This window comes from Brachyhypopomus gauderio, chromosome 12 (assembly GCF_052324685.1).
Source record: "Brachyhypopomus gauderio isolate BG-103 chromosome 12, BGAUD_0.2, whole genome shotgun sequence".
Classification (NCBI taxonomy): Eukaryota; Metazoa; Chordata; class Actinopteri; order Gymnotiformes; family Hypopomidae; genus Brachyhypopomus; species Brachyhypopomus gauderio.
The window spans coordinates 13518091-13540614 of NC_135222.1; the positions used below are offsets into that span (position 1 = coordinate 13518091).

Below are 22524 nucleotides of genomic sequence, written 5' to 3' on the forward strand. Positions count from 1 at the left end.
CCTGCCGCAGTGAAGCAGCCCAGCCCTGGGGACCCGGAGACTGCGTGAGTTTGAAAACGTGCACCATATCAGGTACTACATGAGTTTTGAAACGTGTGCTGTATCACGTGCTGCGTGAGTTTTGAAACATGTGCTGTATCAGGTGCTGCATGAGTTTTGAAATGTGCACCAGATCAGGTGCATTGTGACTTTTGAAACGTGGACCGTATCAAATACTGCACAAGCTTTGAAATGTCTCTCTCCCTGCCCAACACACAGGGGTGTTAACCCTAATCCTCACACTGGGACACTCGGTCCTCAGGACTGATAGTCACGTACCGAATGAGTGTACAGCTTAAATTAAATGTGTGTGTGCCTCTGTGTGTCTGCACAGAGGAGGTCAGCACACTGAGAACCCCTCCACCATTGCAGCCAACTCCTCCCACCACTGCAATGAGCTTTCATCAAGATCTCATACATATTCATGAACAAATAAAGGTTTACCTGTGATTGGAGCCACGCGCTGTATCAGCGTTTCCTGCCGCAGTGAAGCATCTCCTCCCAGGGGTGTGGTCCAGTGAAGCAGCTCCTCCCAGGGGTGTGGTCCAGTGAGACAGCTCCTCCCAGGGGTGTGGCCCAGTGAAGCAGATCCTCCCAAGGCGTGTCCCAGTGAACAAAGCGAGCCCCAGGGACCCAGGTGAGGTTCCGATTCCGGATGTTATCCAACACAAGACTGGATTGGGGGGGATGGGTGTGTGTGGGTGGGGGTGTGTGTGGTTGGATTAAGGAGCTAGCTGTGCATATAAATGTGAACACATATACACACACACACACACACACACACACACACACACACACACACACACACACACACACACACACACCCAAACTTACACATGCTCACCCACATGTACACACTCACACACACATGCACATCCACCCACACACTAAAGGATGATTAGGGGAAACTAACATATACTTAGGTCAACATATATGTTTATTGCGTGTCACTATGGACACAGAATAAATACCAAACACATACATTACCACATTATTCCGTTTGCTCTTTCAGATTAAAATATTCAACATCCAGTTAATTAAAATATCAAATTACAACATCAATACAACATGATTTTTTTTCCCCGATGGCACAGACGTGGGAGGATGTTCAGGTACACAGTACCGAGAGCTCCAGGATCAGTGAGGTTAAAGTCAAAGGACTACAGCACTCTTCCATCTTACTGACACTGATGGGAAGTGTTCTAGGTTCATTATGCCCAACAGTGGCGTATGAAACACGTTAGCGCTACTCTGTTTCACCCTGAGCGGCGTCTTTTGAGCAAGGGATGAATAACAGAGAAATTAAATCCAGAGTCATTTTAAGACGTGAACTGCAGAGGCTGCAGTGCTGTAGACGTTGATTCTGTCATCTTCTTTCGCACCTTCCTGACATGATCGTCCACACCCTCCCCATCGCCTTCGTGTCCCAACCTTTCGGCAATCTGCGTTCCCAGCATTCTTTCAAACACGCACACGCACACTCTTTCTGTTCGAAACCCTGGGATCGAGAGTCTCTGGTCGGTGTTCTACCAGGACAGCAGTGCCACTGTGGCTGCGCTGAGCAGGACCAGAGGACACCGGGCGTGTGTGGGCCGGCAGACGGAGGCCGGGCTGGGGACCTGCGCTCGCGGGACCTGCGCTCTACGCTCGCTGCTTTGTTCTGGTGTCACTGGAAAACAGGAGAGGGGAGAGGAGAGGAGAGAGGAGAGGGGAGAGAAGAGGGGAGAGGAGAGAGAAGAGGAGAGAGGAGAGGGGAGAGAAGAGGAGAGAGGAGAGGGGAGAGGAGAGGAGAGAGGAGAGAGAAGAGGAGAGAGGAGAGGGGAGAGGAGAGGGGAGAGGAGAGAGAAGAGGAGAGAGGAGAGGGGAGAGAAGAGGAGAGAGGAGAGGGGAGAGGAGAGGAGAGAGGAGAGAGAAGAGGAGAGAGGAGAGGGGAGAGGAGAGGGGAGAGGAGAGAGAAGAGGAGAGAGGAGAGGGGAGAGAAGAGGAGAGAGGAGAGGGGAGAGGAGAGGAGAGAGGAGAGGGGAGAGAAGAGGAGAGAGGAGAGGGGAGAGGAGAGGAGAGAGGAGAGAGAAGAGGAGAGAGGAGAGGGGAGAGGAGAGGGGAGAGGAGAGGGGAGAGGAGAGAGGAGAGAGGAGAGGGGAGAGGAGAGGGGAGAGGTGAGAGGAGAGGTGAGAGGAGAGAGAAGAGGAGAGAGGAGAGGGGAGAGGAGAGAGAAGAGGGGAGAGGAGAGAGAAGAGGAGAGAGGAGAGGAGAGAGGAGAGAGAAGAGGAGAGGGGAGAGGGGAGAGGAGAGAGAAGAGGGGAGAGAGAAGAGGAGGTGTCAGTCTCCCATCCACACTCGGCTCACCACAGATGGCAAACCAGTGGCAGCATTGACAATTACGGGAGCTGTTCAACAAACCGCATTGTTCAGCCCCACTCGCCAGAACTCACACACACGAGCTCACACGCGCATACACACAGGCTCATACACTCACTCACATACACAACAAGTTCACACACACGTTCATACACGGGCTCACATTCACAAACATACACACATATACACTCACAACAAGCACATGCTGATACACTCACACTCGCACACATCCCATCTCTGGATTATTTCCCTTTGCTGTCATGATCAGAAAGCACCTGACCTCTGAGCATTGTTGTCTACTCACTGTGATTGGTTAGCACATAAGAAATGGCTGATATGACTGGATGGCTAATTAGGAGCGGCTGACCTGATTGGTTGGTTAATAAGAAAGTAGCTGTTCTGCTGGTCTGAGGGAGCAGTGGTATGTATTCAGAACAGTCTCCATCTTCTTCCCCAAGGATTCCATGTGAAACAGGAGGAGGCAGTGGGGGAAGAGCGCGCACACAGGCACACACACACACACACACACACACACACACACAGTCACACGCACGCACACACACACACGCACACCTTCGCTGATTTACTTCATACAGCACCTGTCTCACGTGTGCAGAATGAAGCTAACTGGCTATCGATCTGTCCACAGCAGTCGATTTAAGGGCTTGCTTTGAGAGACAGAGGCGGGATATCTGCTTCATGACATTAAGTGGCTTGACCGTTTAGTGATTTTGGAGCCTCCGCATTTGGGAGAATAAAAAATCTGTTAAATCAGGACAAATGAAGCTCTATCACTTCCATCTATAGACAAAAAACAGGCCAGATGACATTCAGGCCAGACTACAGCTAGTGTGTGGTGTTTTACAAAGCTTGTACATTGTGTATTTTAAGCTTGTGTGTGGTGTTTATCTGATGTGTGGTGTTTTTTTTTTTTACTTGTGCATGGTGTTTTCTAAGCTTGTGCTTGGTGTTTTCTATACTGTAACAGTGTTTTTAAGCTAGTGTTTAATGTTTTTTTACTTAGTGTGTGGTGTTTTTTAAGCTTGTACATGGTCTTTTCTAATCTGCACGTTCCCAGACAGCAAATTAGGCTAATTGACTCAGAAGTTATATTATTTACTTCATACAGATACGGATGATGCCTTCATATTGTGTCTATACTGGAAACTCCGCACAAAGAAGCACATAAACTTGTTTAAAACATGTTTAAACATGTTTCAAAAATATGGAAAAACAAATGTTCATGAAATTCTTCCTAATTCTGGTTGCTCTGAGGCTATTTGAAAAAGTGCTGCACTCCACAGCTGGTGTTTGTACGAGAGATGGGAACACTGATCGCCTCATTCTGCATTACAGACCAGCTATTGTTCATATCGCATTACAAACCAGCTACCCAGACAAACGTGAGATTTTCCAACATTCCAAAACTCCACAGCCACACTAGACTTAGAAGGCTTTAGAAGAGTTTTTCAAAGAGTAGTAATCAAATTTGAATGACAAGTAAACTTTGAAACAGCAGTACTAACTGGTGGGAATGTAATGTGGTTTGCTGTGCAACTGGTGTTGGCTCCTCCTCCACCTTCACAGGCCTTTGCACAGGGCCCTCAAACCACCATCAGTGCCGGCACAACTGGCTTTGAGCGTGGCAATGAGAGTTGCTTTGAGCGTGGCTTTGAGTGTTGCTTTGAAAGTTGCTTTGAGTGTGACTTTGAGCGTGGCAATGAGAGTTGCTTTGAGCGTTGCTTTGAGCGTGGCGATGAACGTGGCGATGAGCGTGGCGATGAGCATGGCGATGAGCGTTGCTTTGAGCGTGGCGACGAAATTGGCTTTAAGCGTGGCGATGAGCATTGCTTTAAGCGTGGCTTTGAGCGTGGCGATGAGCATGGCGATGAACATTGCTTTGAGTGTGGTGATGTGAGTTGCTTTGAGCGTGGCGATGAGCGTGGCGATGAGCGATGCTTTTAGCGCTGCGATGAGCGATGCTTTGAGCATTGCTTCGAGCGTGGGGATGAGCATTGCTTTAAGCGTAGCTTTGAGCATGGCTTTGAGCATGGCAATGAGCGTGGCGATGAGCGTGGCGATGAGCGTTACTTCGAGCATGGCAATGGGCGTGGCGATGAACATGGCAATGAGCGTGGCGATGAGCGTTACTTCGAGCATGGCAATGGGCGTGGCGATGAAGATGGCAATGAGCGTGGCGATGAGAGTTACTTTGAGCGTGGCTTTGAGCGTGGTGATGAGAGTTGCTTTGAGCATGGCTTTGAGTATCGGCTTTGAGCGTGGCGATGAGAGTTGCTCTGAGCGTGGCGATGAAAGTTGCTTTGAGTGTGGCTTTGAGCATGGCGATGAAAGTTGCTTTGAGCGTGGCTTTGAGCATGGCGATGAGAGTTGCTTTGAGTGTTGCTTTGAGCGTGGCTTTGAGCATGGTTTTGAGTGTGGTTTTGAGCGTGGCGATGAGAGTTGCTTTGAGTGTGGCTGTGAGCGTGCCACTGAGCATTGCTTTGAGCGTGGCGATGAACATGGCGATGAGGCATCCCAGCCGATGGGACCCGTAAACATACAAGAGTATTCAAGCTCGTCTGTCTGAGAGGAGCTTATTAAACAACAAAGCACTGAAGCAGCAGGAGTTCAGCTGAGAGACAAACATCCATGCAAAGAAAAACATCAGGTAACGGAGAATGTCTGTCTCTCTGTCTGTCTACCCAGTGTGTCTGTGTGCCTAGTATGTTCATCAGACTGGTCTGCCTGAAATTCTGCCCAGTCTGTCTGTCTCTCTGTCTGTCTATCATGTAGCATATGATGCATGGGAATTAGGCGAGATGACAGACTGAGAAATCATCGATCACAACCTTGATACAGATAGATCAGGAAGGTAGATCAGTGACACAGAGAGGTGAAACCAGGGGCATCTCATTTGGACTGGGGTAGGGAAGTTGGTAACAGCCATACCGTGAAAAGCACGTGTAAATTCCTCCATGGTCTGCCCGACATGCCTCTGCCATATTTACTCTCTCCATTGACACTGCCTGGAACATTCCCGACTTGAATTCTCCGTTTATGGCAGCAGCTGTGTGTCAGGACTGAGCTTTTCACCCATTAAAGAAACTATTGCAACTCTGACATTGAAACATCTGCACAGCTTGTGTGCAACAACATATGTGAATCATGATATTTATTATCATCATCTACATAGCTCATGCAATATGAATAATAAGAAGAGGAAGAAGAAGATGACAAATATGATAACAATGTAAATTTTGAGGAAAGTCTTTGGCTGGGGACCAACAGGTTGCCGATGAGAATGACACACCGAGAGAAAAACCGGCATGGTGTACAGTAGCTGGAGGACAGTCTGACGTGGGTCTGGCCGGCCACCCTGTCCTGTGGACACACTCCTGAGTAAGCAGAGTCTCCCCGGTCACTACCATGTCTCCTCATGGTCTGCACAACAACTGGATCTTTCTTGACCCAGCAGGACAAGGCTTCCCAAAAGTCAGCATCTCTGCTGCTGAGATTAACATGATTAGTCCAATCTGCGTCAACACCAGCTAATCCCACCCAGAGGCCAGCACCGGCTCCATTTCCTGGGATTTTTACCTGGCGAGATTAGCATCTGTCATGCGGCCGATTAGCCACAGCTAATTCCGATTAGCCACGTTGACGTGTTGGCACGTGGAAGCTCATCTGCACGTTCCGAGACGCAGAACCAAATATGGTGCATGATGGTGATGATAGGATGAAGGTCATTTTGTCTCTGTGCTAGGCTAACAGTCATCATATCTGTACACGGGAGAAAATGATCCAGTGTCACACTTCAGTTAATCGGTTAATTCGAGATGTGCAGCAAAGGACAAACCACCATAAACCACTGCTCATGTGACTGGGGCTGATCCGATGCACTGTGAGACATAGGGCCTGCCCCACAAACACAACACCCCCCCCCCCCCCCACACACACACACACACACACAGTGACTGAGGCCAGCCTATATCTGCATTCCCCGGAGCCGTCTGTCCCCTTGCTCTCTGCCACTCAGGGACGTCACCATTTTTGATGCTGGGATGATCTCACCTAATTAGTAGCATGGCCCTCTGGGAATCACTAGGAACCTGTGAGATCACCATGTTAGCATACAGGCAGATTCTTCTGTTCCTAGAGTCATTACTGACTCTGCTCCCAGGGCCTTTTACGACCTGATTAGTCCTATAGGGATATTTATAATCACACATTCTAAAGATAATTAGAATTCTGTATGATCACAGAATTCATGCGTTTAGGATCGAGTTGAGAAACTGGAGATTTGTGTGTTTTGAGAAGCTGGTTTATATGTGTGTGCGCATGCATGTAAATACACAAACACTAAGATACAGGACCATTACAACACAGGACCATAATGACATGACACTACCAAACCAACAGAAGTATGGGTTCTTGGCCATTAGTAACAAACTCTCCTTTAGACACATTCCTGTGGACTCAATCTCCTATAGACACACATATAGTCTCCTCTGGACACAAATTTCTACCAAATGACACTCCCACAGATACACACTCACGTGGGGACACGTCAAAGTCCTATTTAACATATTTTTAATAAATAACAAAAAACAACAACAATAATAATTTCTATTTCATTTATCTCATACCCAAGATTACTTTATATGAGCACAAGACAAATCCATCATGCACAAACCCCATTTCTTAATTCAGTTCCTAATTCATTCCTGCAGTGTTCAAACTTATGACAACAGACACTACATATATAATACAAACAGAGGAAAACATGATTTATGTAAGAGAGGCTGGGAATAAAACCCAATTACAGAATTGTGAATTCTCCATGGCAACGGCACTGCTCTCTGTGATGTCAGTAACCATGACACTGTGGGGTTCTGAAGTTCTGAGACGTCTCAGAAAACAGCTGTGGGGTTGTATTTTTGTCAAGCTCTGTCTAAGGTGTCTGAGATGTGTCTTGCTTCACAAGCCGGGCAGGGCAGGGATGATAACTCGTTGCTGAACCTCTGGTGACCCCATCGTTTCTGAGTGTTTGTGGCGGGTGTGTGTGACCTCAGGCTACGGTTGCTACAGGGTCACTGGATGTGCAAGTGCCCTTTGGGAATGTCACACACACGGATCTGAGAGGCCTGCAGAGTCAGCTAATACAGCGTCCTCCTGTACAACTGGTCTGAATATAATGAGTGTGTGTGTGTGTGTGTGTGTGTGTGTGTGTATCTATGAGTGTATTTTATGTGTGCAGTGTGCGTTTCCCTTACTCATTGTCCTATAGCAGAACTTGTTTTCTCTGTTGCTCTGTCTCCACAGGCTAAACATAATCAGGACTTAATCAGGTAACAGAGTAGCGCAGCTCCAAACGGGTCTGAGCAGAGGACCTGACCTTCCCCTCTTCCCTGTGTGCCCCTTCTCATTAACATAGCGGCCCATCATTGGGCCGTTAAACATCTGAACAGCCAATCATGTTGCTCAGCGTTCCCTCTGTGTTGACCTTTCTCCAGGCAGCCAAGGAGTTCAGGGCAAGCACAGTTCAACCCTGATCCGTCCAACATTTGCCGCGTGGAAGCTCCTCCCCGCCCCACCCCATATTAGCCCCGCCCCTCTCCACATCAGCCCTGCCCACCGCATCTAATTAGAACCACAATGACGCTCCACGTAGAGAAGCATGTGTGGAATATTCACAGTCCTGCAGCAACAACCACGACTATCCAGATTCGCTTCATTCCTGCACTTTCGTCAACAAAACAATAACGCAACACTAATAAAGAAAAACCGAATCTGGGGGGGGGGGGTACGTGTGTGCTTTTCACCCCAGAGAGCAATTCAATTAGAGTGAGGTCTGGGGGAATATTACGCACAACCTCCCCATGATTATAGCGCTCTGCTGTTAAGTCGTAAATAATAATTAGAAGAAATTACGGTGCAGACCTCTGTAATTAGCGACCCAACTAGTGCAGGCAGACGGTGCTTTAATGCAAAGGGAGTCTCTCTCTGCACGCGGAGCAGGAACAGAACATGTTTGCTCATGTCCTGATGGACTGCTCGTGTGTTACTGAGGAAACAGTGAGAGGTTCCACTTCACCTGACCGGTGTTCCTGCCCAGTGTTCCAGCCCGGCGTTCCTCTTAAGCTTGGAACAACTCAGACACTCAAGTCTCCACTCAGCTCGGCTCGCTAATTAACTCATTTATTTTGATATTGTATGACACACAGCATTACTGGATTACAGGATTACTAGCAGAGACTCGCATCTCTCATAACCCCAACGTAAATGGTGGTACTGTGATCTGCTTCAAATGCCATTTGTTGACACAAACATTTTGCACAGCCGAAACTGGGAAAAAAAAAACAGCTGAAAAAAGTAACAACATTCTCTGGAGTTCCATGTGACAGAGGCTAGTGTGACGCCTGTGGTCACCCAGAGCAGCCGCAACTAAGCCCAGATATAGGGATGTGTATCGCACGGCTTTAACAGAACACTGGGCTCCTGGACCGGGATGTGTGTATCACGTGGTTTTAACAGAACTCTGGGCTCCTGGACCAGGATGCTGCAAGGATTGCCCAAGGCCAAACCGCCTCTGATCACAAAGAGCAGTCCCCATGGTGACAGTCCCTGTGCAGTTGTCATGGTGGTTTGGTTTTATGGACCTCCTGCATGTAACCTGCAGGCACACAGACACAAAATGACGTGACCTGCCACTCGGGGTAAACAGTGTGAGCAGGGACAGTGTACTTCTGGTGGGGTACTGGGCGGATCTGTGGGTGGCGTCGTGTCCCGGTCGGGCTGTCAGAAAACATTCACACCCCCCCCCCCCCCCCCCACTGTCTCTCGTTGTGTCACTGACTCCGCCTGACATCCAATTTCACAAGTACATGAAGTGATTCCTAACGTTCAGGGCGGGACCTTTAGTGTGTGTGTGGTGGGGTTGGAGGTGGGGAGGCCATATGAGAACCCTCTCTTTGAAGTCTGGAGACCAAATGAAAATCCCAAAGGCAAAGCCCATCTCCACCACGAAACTCTCACTCGCCACTTTAATCGCAGCTGGACAGAGCTGGGGAGGAGAAGCACTTTATCATTCAGACAGATGAAAGAGCCAGAGAGAGTCACCATGTTAACCCCAGCAAAGCCAGAGCTGTCAGTCAAACGCTGCCATGCTGAGATACACACCTACTGGCCAGGACCCGAAATGTAATGAATACCACGGTGTATACATCTGCAGGGACGGCAAGGTAATGTTAGCATACATTAGTATCCTTTCCTACTAGTTTAAAACTTTTCAAAAGAACTGCATGATCAATGTCAGAAATTGGGGGGGGGGGGGGGGGGGTGTAAAGGAATGGACGGAGGACATTCCTGGAAAAAGAGGAAGCTGTCCCACTATAATCATTGCAAACTTATCATTTGAAATACTCATTATTTTAAATAATATATAGCAATATGCATTTAACTTTTTTTTTAGTTTTGAAGGATTACATTTTCCCCTTTATAAGCTTCACAGTGGTTTGGTCCACTGCCCTAGTACCACCAGAGCTCACGCGTCATGGATGATGTGGGTGCTCAGCTGTATTATTAGCATACCACAGGTCTTGTTAACCAAGCACATCAGCACCGGTCATTTAATTGAGTCACACTCATTAGTCTTCTGTGTTCTTGTCAGGAAGGGTGGCTGTGCTGCTTGACCTTCAGTAAGTAGTTAGCTTGCAAAGGTTAAATTAAAACAAAGGACATTTTGCTTAACTTCTAGCACTCAATAGAATAAAAATGTAAATTTTAAGCACAATTTTGTTCGTGCCATTATGTCACGGTTAAACCTCATGTTAAACCTCAGGTGAATGTTCAATAGCTGTGTTAATAATAGCCTACTACATACTGTATTACTGCAAACCAACCATCTTCATGTCAAGATTTCTTTAGATGAGATCATACCATACTCCACCGATATATAGTGTGCCATCTACAGGCCATTCCTGACACATACTGAAACATACTTAAAGTCTACATACTACATACTAACACCTGTAGATAACATCAGAATCATCAGAACAACAGAATTTTTGGTGGAACCTTTGATGTCCCTCTCAGAAATTCATTTTGAAAAATTTACTGTTTATTGCCCCTGCCCCCACCACATGACTGCCCCCACCACATGACTGCCCCCACCACATGACTGCCCCCACCACATGACTGCCCCTATTGGTCAAATAGACTCAGGGCAATTCAGACATTATTAACACATATAATGCTTTTTTCAGTGGCTGCTATTTTAATTTGATGATGTGGAAAATGCAACTGTTTTACTGGCAGGAAATGGTTCTGGATTGTATCTGGAAATGGTGTAGTGGTATAAGGTCAGGATGCATGTTGGGACGTTTGACTGGAGGCCTCGTAGCAGATGTAGCTGTCTTGTAAAACGCATGTGAAATATTGAATTGTGTAAGAGGCCAAAGATGTTTAAACAAACAGAAATTGTTTCCAGGCTTTGTAAGACCAGATGTGTGTTTGTGCTGGAGTGTATGGGTGAAGTGTGTGTGCAGGCAGGAACATGTACGTATGTGCAGGAGTGTGTGTGTGTGTGTGTGTGTGTGTGTGTGTGTGTGTGTGTGTGTGTGTGTGTGTGCGTGTGCGTGCGTGTGTGTGTGTGTGTGTGTGCGCGTGCGTGTGCGTGTGCGTGTGTGTGTGTGTGTGTGTGTGTGCTGGAGCAGAGACAGTGGAGTTGGACACTCACAGCTTGTCCCCATAGTCTCCTGCCTCTCACACTCCCACTGCACATCAGTAACACTGTGTGAGAGAAGGATAGAGAGACCGAGAGAGAGAGAAAGAGAGAGAGAGAATGTCTGATGGGCTGGGGGAGAGGACTGGAATTATCTGTTGGAGTGTAGCAAAAAGAATCAGAAGAGCACAATGTTTATGTGTGTGGGTGTATGAGTGGGATTGTGTTGGCGGGTGGTGTAATAGCTAAGGAGAGAAGTACTCTTAGATACTGAGACTGAGCCAAATGTGATCTGAAGGGTAAATGAGGTCTTAATGAGACTCTGCACTATACGTCTTGAGCCCTGTACTGTCCACTGAAGTTCTCTGTCTAACTTTTGTTTCTCTCAAGCTTGTTGAAACCAAACCTATTTGAAACATATTCCAAACCTTTCCCAAATCTATTCTATACCTACCCCAATGCCAATCCAGAGCCAGACTGTACTGTCAGAGTCAGTGGCTTCTGAAATTGCATTTTTAACAGATCTCTGTGAGATCAATGCAGACAACACAGTTTAGTTTTTAAAAAGACAGTGAGGACTGAGCTCCAATTAGAGTTCCAGTTCAAATCCAGCCAGACTGAAGATCCAACCTGGACCTTCAACCAGTACGAGTAGTGACTTTGCTGAAGTGGAAGGATGTGCTGCTTTGATCTGATGGTGTGGAGATGCCATTCTCAGATTATAACTCTCAGGTTCTTCCCATCGCTGGTGAGAATGCGGCATGAAATGAGTCCATGGGAACAGAAGCTATGATAATGAATGGTTGCAGCTGACGGACCATGGAGAGTGTCTCCTCCAACAGATCGACATCAGAGCAGCCTGATTCACTGCTGCTATGGAGCCCAGGAAGGTGGTGGTGGAAAGCACTGCTCCATCTGAGACCAAACTGTTCTGTTGCCCTGGAGGTTGAAACTTCACATTTCCTCCCAAATCCTGAGAAGCACATACAGGCTGCAGGTTGGAAGGGATCTTGTTTATCTCCCTGTCCACAGCTGCACACACAATGACTCTGGCCTTCTTGGCAGTGGGAAGGTGCACATTGCGCCTTGACAAGTGGAAGTGTTTCAGAAGCCAAACCTCAGTGAGAAAAGCCCCAGGTGTGGGCAGGGTGTCAGGAGACCTCTCGGTCACCATCAGGATCCCACCGGATTGGCTGAGGTGGGAGGTTGTGCGGAGAAAACTCCTCCCACTCTGAGTGCAAATTATACAGTGACAGTTTAGGGGGGCAACTGTTTCCTGTTAAACATCTACATAAATCTAATTCACAATTACAAGTTTGACCCTCCCAAATGTGTTGTTTTGTCTTATTTTGCAGGCAGGCAGGCGGCCGGGGAGTATATTGGGGGGTAAGGGGGATTATTCAATTCTTAATCTGGTGGGTCAAACCATAATTTAAACCATCCTTCTCCTCCAGTCCCTGCCCAATCCCTGGTCCAGGGCACTGACTGCAGCCTGGGCCCAATCCCTGGTCCAGGACACAGCAGTCTGGGCCCAATCCCTGGTCCAGGACAGTGACTGCAGCCTAGGCCCAATCCCTGGTCCAGGACACTGACTACAGTCTGGGCCTAATCTCTGGTCCAGGACACTGCATTCTGGGCCCAATCCCTGGTCCAGGACACTGACTGCAGTCTGGGTCCAATCCCTGGTCCAGGACACTAACTGCAGTCTGGGCCTAATCCCTGGTCCAGGACGCTGCCTCCAGCCTGAAGATCTGCACCCACACAGGCTCTGATGGAGGGCCAGCCTGGGACTCATCAGACCTGCAGCAGACTCACATGATTATTTAAATGCTTTCTGGAAACGAGGCATTTTTCTCCACCAAATCCCTACAGGACCCTTCTTTGTTGTTCAGCTAACATCATTTGTTTTCAACTGACCCAAGTAAAATCAGGTTTCATATATCACAAGAGGGAAATTAGTTTCCTAAAATACCCACAAGGCAATGCACTGCAGGCTCTGCCGATATGGGCAAGTGGGGGCTTGTGGTAGTGGTGGAGGTTTGTAGTGTTTGCAGTAGATGGTGAAGGTGGTGGAGGCTGGTGAAGATTGGTAGTGATGGTTCAGAAGGCTGGTGGAGGTGGTGGTGATGTGGTGGAGATGGGTAGAGAATGCAGTGGGGTTGGTGGTAGGGGTGATGGGTGATTTTGGTGGCATTGGGCTGTTGATGGAGGTTGGTAGTGCTGGTGGAGGTGGTGGGGGCTCATGGTGTGTTGTGTAAGGCTGGTGGGATTTAAATGGTGTCTGAACATCTTTGCTTCGTGGCTCAGTAAAGATGAGAGCAGGAATATTGATGGCTAGACATAGGCGGAGCGACACCACTAATCCCAAGCACAGTGGAGATGGTGGGTGTCGAGGGGGAAACACAGTGATTAAGCGATTGTCTAGCCACCAATCCGGCCTGGCCTCGGGGGTGTGAGAGAGGGGAGAGGTGTCTGTTCGATCGGCCCCAGCACGGAGCGGTCCTTGAGATCACTCTCTGTCGTTGGGGATCAATAGAGAACATTTTCCATGTTCTGCTCTCCCAGAATTCACTGGTATTAGAGCTTGGGTCAGAAGAGGTGATCGGGCATTGATTCCAAAATTGGCATGCAGAATATTTTTGCACCAAACTGCACGTTTCATCAGCTGAATGAAGGGGACACAGTTATGATGTTTGTCCATGTTCATCTCGCACTCTCATACACTGGAAGAGTGTCAGGAGCAGAGTAGACGTTCCTCAGGGTTCTGGAGGTGCTACTCTGCACCCACATCTTCAGCTAAGAACATGGATGGTGCTGAACCGACCGAGGGCCTTGTGCTTGGTATTAACACTAGAAGCACCAAGTGCCAGTCAATTCACTGCAGCAGCACCAAAAAATAAATAAATATTTTTTTTTTCCCACTGGATCCTAATAAATTAGGATTCTTAAATGGTTAAAATAATCCCTGTGCAAGCTAGTGTAAATAGATTTTTTTTGTATCTGTAATATTACCATCAAGACTGTGATTCTCTTTTCTGCCAGCGGGTGTTTCAAAGAACTGTTAGTCAATATGTTTAGCATAAATAAAGAACAATACATTTCAAAACAAAATTAATCACAAAGTTCAAACTGAGTGTGTGTAAAAAATAGTAATTATAATAATAAAAAGGAGTGTCTCTCCAAAGTGTTTCACTTTTAAAAGTTCCAGCTAAGTGTGTGTCATGCTAATAAATGCGTAGTTGTTTACTGGTATTTTGCGAATGGTAACTTATTTATCAAGTCAATATCGATGTCAGAAAATATCTTGAGGATATGATAGCAGTCCTCCTTGCCAACCAGGGCTACTAGCTAACATTTTTTTATGGAAATGCATTATATTATGTAGGCCTATTATGTAAATTACTATTTTTATGAAATAATATTTCACCAGCATTTCTTAATCATCGATGTTTCACTAAACTGCGTGTAATAATACAGAGGCAAACATGTGAACATGTATTTGATCACAATAAAATACTTTTGTTATAAATATAATAAACATAAATAACTAAAAATATACATAAAAAATTATTTTACCAAAGATGAAGTTTAACCCAAAGACTTACACTTCACCATCACACTACAGTAATGTTACCCTTACACTATAAATGTCCAATGCACTGTGACATTAGAAATAAATAGTTTGTTAAAAGGGTGTGGAAATTACTTCCAGTAGACAAAAAAATTGCCCCTCGCCAAGCTTAGGGGTGGCATTGTGTCCAGGTGGACTGATTGGGGAAACATTTCAACCACTGAGCATGTGCGAACCAGAATTAAACTTGTTCATGCCACTAACGTTTCCATCTCCATCAATGCACAGGTATCATAAATCACTCCTAAACGCTCTTAATTGTGTACATATTTGTAGTTTAGATAGCACGGCGAAGTGTCTGTTGTGATGTTTCGTGTTTTGGAGCAGATGCATACCGCTTTTGTACATTCATTACTAAATAGCGGTAGAAATGAAGCTAGCTGTTTAACTTGGCCTTAAAGATGTGTGCGGGTGAGATGTTATAGGACTGTTCTGCGTAACTGCGTACATTATTAGACGTTCATGCTTGCCACATAAAATATGTTAATGCACTTTGAGAGAAAATGTTGGTTTGTCATACCGATCAAGAGAAATACCAGTTTAGCCATTTAATATCACCTATCAAAAGGATTAAATTGCAAAGTCATTCCCTGTCATGAAAATGACCTTATCACAAAAATGGCCTGCTAACATCATTTCAGTGATGATCTCGTTAGCTCAGGAGAAAAGGTTCATGAGGACAAGACAGCTGATATCACTCTGTCATAGTGATTGGAAGAGCAGAGTGGTTGCTTTTAAAGGACAATGGTACTTTTAGGTTTTCGTCTGTTAACCATCATTACCTCCAAGGAAACGTGTGCAGACATTACTGCATTGTATTAAAAGGCCTTCACAGGCAAGGACATTGCTGCTTGTAAGATGCACCCGAGTCAACCAATCCAATCATCAACAACTTCAAGGAGAGTGCTTCAACTGCAGTGAAGAAGACTTCAGGCCACCAGAGAAAGTCAACCATGCGTCAGGACCTTCTCCTATAGAGTATGCAGCTATGAGATCAGGGCCAGGGTTAGATGAGGGTCAGGGTTAGATCAGGATTAGGGTTAGATCAGGGTTAGATCAGGGTTAGGGTTAGATCAGGGTTAGAGTTAGATCAGGGTTAAATCAGGATTAGGGTTAGATCAGGGTCAGATCAGGGTCAGGGTTAGATCAGGGTCAGGGTTAGATCAGGGTCAGGGTTAAATCAGGGTCAGGGTTAGATCAGGGTCAAGGTTAGATCAGGGTCAAGGTTAGATCAGAAGACCGGGTCACCACCAGTGCATAGCTGGTAGATGTGAGTGCATCTGAACGCACTGCGAGACGAAGGCTTTTGGAGGATGGCGGTGTCCAGAAGGGCAATAAAGAAGCACTTCTCTCCATGAAAAACATCAAGGACAGATTGACATTCTGCAGGAAGTATAGGGATGGAGTAGCAGAGGACTGAGGTAAGACCCTTTCAGACTGTTTAGGACATCTGGGAAAATGTCCAGAGAAGAAAAGGTGAGCACTACCATGAGTCCTGTGTCATACCAACAGTGAAGCATTCTGAGATGATTCACATGTGGAGTTGCTTCTCATCCAGGGGAGTGGGTTTGCTCTAAATTTCATCCAAGAATATTTCCATGAATAAGGAATGGTATTAAAACTGCCTCCAACTGCAACTTCACCCAGTGGCATAGGAGCATTTTGGAGATAAACAAAGGTTTTGAACATTGAAACATTGAAATTTTGGGTCCATGGACAGGAAGCTCCCCAGACTCAAATCAGCTATTAAATTCCCTAAAATCAAATTATTTATCATGCATTTTGTTTCTGACCTCTTGGTTTATGTTGTTAGGGCTCCTTATCCATGAATGTATTGGTTTTAATATGTTTGCTGTGGCCCCCTGGGCTTTTCTATTGACAGCATACACAACAGTGTAAACAACTCTAAACTGATTTGGCCTTACATGTCTGGAAATATCTGACTTTCTTTGTTTTGTGAAGAAGGCAAAGACAGAAGCTCCTACCTGAAGATCAAATGGTTGGAGGAAGAGCTGCTGTGGGCTGTGGGTATATAGTGTGTTTATGATTTCAGTTTTGGCAAATATTATTGTTTTCTAATTATACTTGGGTCGAAACTGACCCTAAAAACAGAAATATCATAATTTCTAAAAAAAAAAAAAAAAAAAAAAATGGAGGCAGCAAATTTTGTGAAAATCAAAATTTGGCCACAACTGTATTGGTGAAAAGCTCATTTTTGATTCTACCATCCCATTCTACTATTCTAATAATTATGCATGTGAAAAAATGTTTTTTGTGTACATACTAATAAAATTGAGAAAAAAAACATTCTTTGTCTCAAATAAAATGAGACAAATATTTTCCATTAAAAAAATACCCAAATTCATACACAAATTGTAACTCTATAAGCCTTGAAGATGACAAATGAACTTGCCTTGGCTCAGTCTGCAGACTTCACCTTCGCTATTTTGAGTATTGATCAAGCTTTCTTTGGATGTGGGGATAGCAGCTTCCAATGCTCTGTGTGGCATTAGCAAGACAACAGACGCTAATGCTTCATAGCTGGGGTGCAGGCCAGCGGGTCAGTGGTGTGCCATACAAACATGATAGTCTAGTGACCCATATGCCAACAGAATAACACGCGAACACATAAGTAAATGTAAGTATAACACTAACCAAGAGACAACACTAAAACAATATTGTATTATCGATTTCACCCAAACCAGAAATTGCTAAAGGAATCTAAACAAAATGTATCAATGGGAAACTACTCAAAATCATGTCACAGGGTGCTCAATTTTAAAAAGTAATTTAGTGACATTACTTTATTGTTAGTTTATTGACGTTATGTCAATACCATTCAGATGTTTTTTTGTCTCGGCAGCCTGTTCTGTAACTAGGAGAGCAGGGGAGGCGAGAGGCTGTAGAGAGAACATATTTGGAGAGACCGTCAGTGAGAGTTTACAAAGATAGAAGAGAGATCTGATGCTGCACCACACCTCAAAGTCCCACTTAAGCTGTCAGGAAGGTGCTGTTAGGTACTCCATCCAGCAGGGGGGGCAGTGAAGAGCTGGAGGCAATCCACACCAAACCCTTCACTACTCTGCCTGCTAGAAGAAGAAGAAGAAGAAGAAGAAGACAGTACACGTGGTTGTGAAGCAGGTTCCAGATAATCAAACCCATCTTGGCATATGAATCAGAGGAGGACGTTGACATGGCTGCAGTCACGGGCAGGGCCTTTGATCAGGGAGAGGAGAACTCACCCTGGGGTGGGACCTTCCATCAGGGGGAGGAGCACTCCCTCTGGGGCGGGACCTTCCATCAGGGGGAGGAGCACTCACCCCAAGGTGGGGCCTTTGATCAGGGGGAGGAGCACTCAACCTGGGGGGGGGGCTTCAATCAGGGGGTGGGGCCTTCGGTCATGGGGAGGAGTATTCACCCCGGGGCAAGGCCTTCCTTCTCACCGCCTCATTTATGCCAATCACTGCTAGCAACGGGAAATAAAGTTATTTAAAAATTTAGAGCACGGTTGCAGTTCAGTCGAGCAAAGGGATCTGGTGATAGGCCATCTCCCTGACTCATTAGAGGGAGCAGCGGATAGAAGGCGGGCGGAGAGGTGGGGTAGAGGGGGAGGCACTAAGCAGGGTGGAGCACTGCCTGACCTTTCCTGGAAAGTGGACTTCTAAGTGGCATGGAAAGTTAGTCCAGACGGAGCCAGGCAGAAAATCCATGTTGTATTTTTCTTGTTATTCTTATGAATTATATTTTAAACAAAGATAGAAGGAGAGCAGTACAAATGAGTGCAGAAAAGAGTGAACACTGTACAAATGAGTGCAGAAAAGAGTGAACACTGTACAAACACAGGCAGAAAAGAGTGAACACTGTACAAACAAGGGCAGAAAAAAGTGAATACTATAAACAAGGGCAGAAAAGAATACATTGTACAAATGAAGGCAGAAAAGAGTGAAAACTAGAAAGAAGGGCAGAAAAGAGTGAACACTGCACAAACAAGGGCAGAAAAGAGTGAATACTGTACAATACTATACAAATGAGTGCAGAAAAGAGAACATTGTACAAACGAGGGCACAAATAGAGTGAACACTACAAATCAGTGCAGAAAAGAGTGAATACTGTAAAAATTAGGGCATAAAAGAGTGAATACTATACAATCCAGGGCATAATTTCAAGGGCAATGATTGAATATAAAAAAGAGAGAGAAACAACAGCACTAAGCCTCAGAGACTGACTCCTGCCAGACAAGGTGGGGATCTGATCTATTTTATGGTGGAAAAATGGCAACTTCATGATCTGCTCTGACGTTATTGACTTGTCATATAATTCTGGGGAGTTTATTTAGGCTTGGGGTGGGCTAGGCCAGGGCTTTCACTTCCAGGTTAAGAGGTCACCACACAGTGCAAACAACAGCACGAGCAGAGCAACACGCTACGCCTTCCAACACCTTTCATCTTCACCAGCAGAGAGGCAATTTAACTGAGATTCAAAAACAATGAGCAAAACCCCAAACCCAGAAAGGTGGAGATGACTGCAGAACGAACGTGTGCAGTGTAAGAAGGTAGACTCCAGAGGTTAAACAGATGCTGTGGCTAAAACAATCAGAGTGACAGCTGTCACAGCCAATCCTCACACACTTGAGGGGCGGAGTCTCTGACGCCCCACCCCATCCTACTCCAAACCACTCAGTGTAATTGAAAAGTGTTTGAGCATTGCCTTATTTGGGACTGGACTCTGGATGCAGTCTAGTAGGGTATGCTGGCCAATGAGTCAAATCTGGACACCCTCAACAGCCTCATGAAAACAACAAAAACGAAACAGCAAAATTAAAAATGTTTATCTGGATTTTAGCTACAGCAAGACAGCAAACACCCGGCTACTGCCAAACACCTGCCTACCTCTGAACACCGGCCTATCGTTAAACACCTGCCTACCTCTAAACACCCGCCTACAGTCGAACACCCGCCTACAGCCGAACGCCCGCCTACAGCCGAACGCCCGCCTACAGCCGAACACCCGCCTACAGTCGAACACCCGCCTACAGTCGAACACTCGCCTACAGTCGAACACTCGCCTACAGCCGAACACTCGCCTACAGTCGAACACTCGCCTACAGTCGAACACTCACTTACAGCCACCTCTACTGCACTACAAACAATGGTTGACATTGGTTCGCGTGATGCTCCAGACGGCACCAAGGTCCAACATCACACTGGCAGCAGATTGGCTGGGTCTCCATGGTGTTCGTTGCGCTAGGTAACAGCTGAGTGTATCTGATTTAACAAAACGTTCAACGTTGTGTAAGTTTGTGATTCATAGTCTAGCGAGCGTTTCAGTCCCCGCGGACATCTACACAAATATCAGAGTTTTTTTTTTCAGATTCTGTTATGATGTTGAAAGTGCATTCTAAGTCTGCAGGCACTGTAATCCCCGTCAGGAAACACTCAGATTTAACAGACCAAATCTTGTCTGCATCCGAGCTGGACATCTGTCAGGCCAGCCGTCTCCGCGGGGACGTAGTTCACAGCAGAGCAGACCGATCGGCCAGGAGCGGCCACGGCCACGTCCGCTCTCGTTCCGCAACGCTGGCGGAGAGATAAGCCCGGCTTACACGGATAAGGCAAACACACCACACTGAACAAGTCAAATAAGGTTAAAAAAGCACGAATAAATAATCCCCAGACCAAATACAATGAAATGAATCTGCAGCTCTGCATCGGGAACAAGCTGGAAGACCAGCGGGGTTTGAATAAAGATCAGGGAGGTAATGAACAGACCCTGGCTGGGAATTTTAAGCAAGAGCCCACTGCAGCATTTAAGATGCACTCTGCATGTGGGCCTGCTGAGCAGAAGGGCACTCCACACACACACACACACACACACACACACACACACACACACACACACACACACACACACACACACACACACACACACCTGGTTTGGTTGAAGTGCACTCCAGAGATAGCAGAGGGTAATGATGAAATGGGAGTTCACACTGATGGGCTTTTCATGCCCTCTGCCAAGACTGCTGCCTCTTTAACACACCTATGAGCACATAGGGGCCAGGTGTAGCGCACACACACACACGTATGCAGACACACAGAAACCACAAACATAATCATTACCCATCGTACACACACCTGGCCTTTACAAACATGCATGCTCTTACACAAGCAAATGTTGCTTGTTAACAAACTGCAGTAAAGCTGATATGATGGTGAATTCATGCAATTCCTGGTGAATTCTTAAATGTTCAGGCTGAAGCTATAAAAATGAGTCTAAAATGTTTCAGACCTCAGACACACCTACGCACAGAAAGGCATATGTGCATACACACAGGCATGACCCATCCCCCCACCCCACACACACACACACACACACACACACACAGTCTTGTACCCTTCTTCACACCCGGGTAAAGACAGGGCTGAGCTGTGCTTCAGGTGCTTTCAAGCTCAGCATGGAGGCAGAAAACTAATTCTGCTCAAATCGATTTCCAGACAGACTACGTTTATTTCAGACTGCGGCTGGATTACAAAGACAGCATGGCACTCCCAACACGATGGAGACAAAGTTGAGAGAGTAAACAAAGAAGTGAAAAGACAAAAATCAGGAGAAGAATATGGTCTGGAGGAGGGTCACGTGACCAGTGACCCTGCAGGCTGACGGGCTGTTTAAGACAGCGCCTGAAGGGCTGTTTCATAGAGAGCTGGGCTTAGCGTTTGTAGGTCTCACCGTGATCGGAGTGATCTCTCAGTGTGAACTCTCAGTGTGATCAGTGTGGTCTCTCAGTGTGATCCCAGCCTTAGTGCTCCTCCATGAAACGGAAACGGCTGTCTAAACGTGCACATAAATACGGGCTGGATCGAGGCCGGTCCACGCTGGGTTCTGGGCACGTGTCGGAGCTGTGTTTGTGTGCTGAAATTACAGGAAGGTTTAAGAGATCCACCCTGCAGTATACTGGTGGATTCTTAGTGCCGATCTCCACTCTGTCCTGCTCATCAGCACAATGGCCTGCCAAACTGTGACTCAATATGCTGATCAATACTGCCATTTGTGGGCAGTGTCTAACATTCTGGTCTTTGCTTGGTATTTTTGGTCTCGTGTCTTGTGTAGTTGGTCTTTCTCTCCAGGAGTGCATTCTCGATAAATACTCTTCACATTTTCATGAACGAGACGTTTAATTCTTGGTCTTTCCGTGGAATATTTTATTAAGACTACTTCCATATTCCCCTGGACAGCAGGAGGCGTGGCTATGGTGTGATGGGGGTGGAGCCAGGACCCGCCTCCCTCCCCCATATCGGAGTACCCGGATGGAAAAAGTGCCGAAAAAGAAATGACGGATGGATAAATGACAGATGACTGACAAGCTCTGACCGCACATTAGCCTCAGGTCGATGGAGAGACGGCGCGATGGAAATCGCTGTGCAGAATCAATGCTAGACTAATCTGTGAAAGGGAGCAGGTCCAGTGGCAGAGGGGCTAATCGATGACAATTCATCCTCCGTAACCACACAGCCAGAGAGCAGCCGTCTAATAGCATGCGGTCAGATAATTACCGCAGCCAATTAAGATCAGGACGCAGCAAGATAGGAGCATCACACAGGCAGGGTGAGAGAGCTCAAGCTGTCACCAGCAGGGGGCAACACCCACATACCCACCGGGGTCACACACATGTCAATCAATACACATCAATGACCCACAATACAAAAATGGCTGAATTTTGCTAAATTATTATCTTTATTGATTTAACCACAAATATATGCAGACTCACTACAGT

The 22524-nt window shown here is 46.4% G+C and overlaps 1 protein-coding gene across 1 annotated transcript in view; it reads right to left on the minus strand.

The window, feature by feature from the left end:
- Nucleotides 1-955: 955 nt before the first annotated feature.
- Nucleotides 956-22524, minus strand: part of gpc5a (glypican 5a) — a 112314-nt gene continuing 90745 nt past the window's right edge. The window contains exon 8 of the mRNA XM_077023215.1: nucleotides 956-1708. Within this exon, the coding sequence (XP_076879330.1) occupies nucleotides 1566-1708 (143 nt within the window). The 3' untranslated portion in view covers nucleotides 956-1565. The remainder of the gene's footprint in view (nucleotides 1709-22524) is intronic.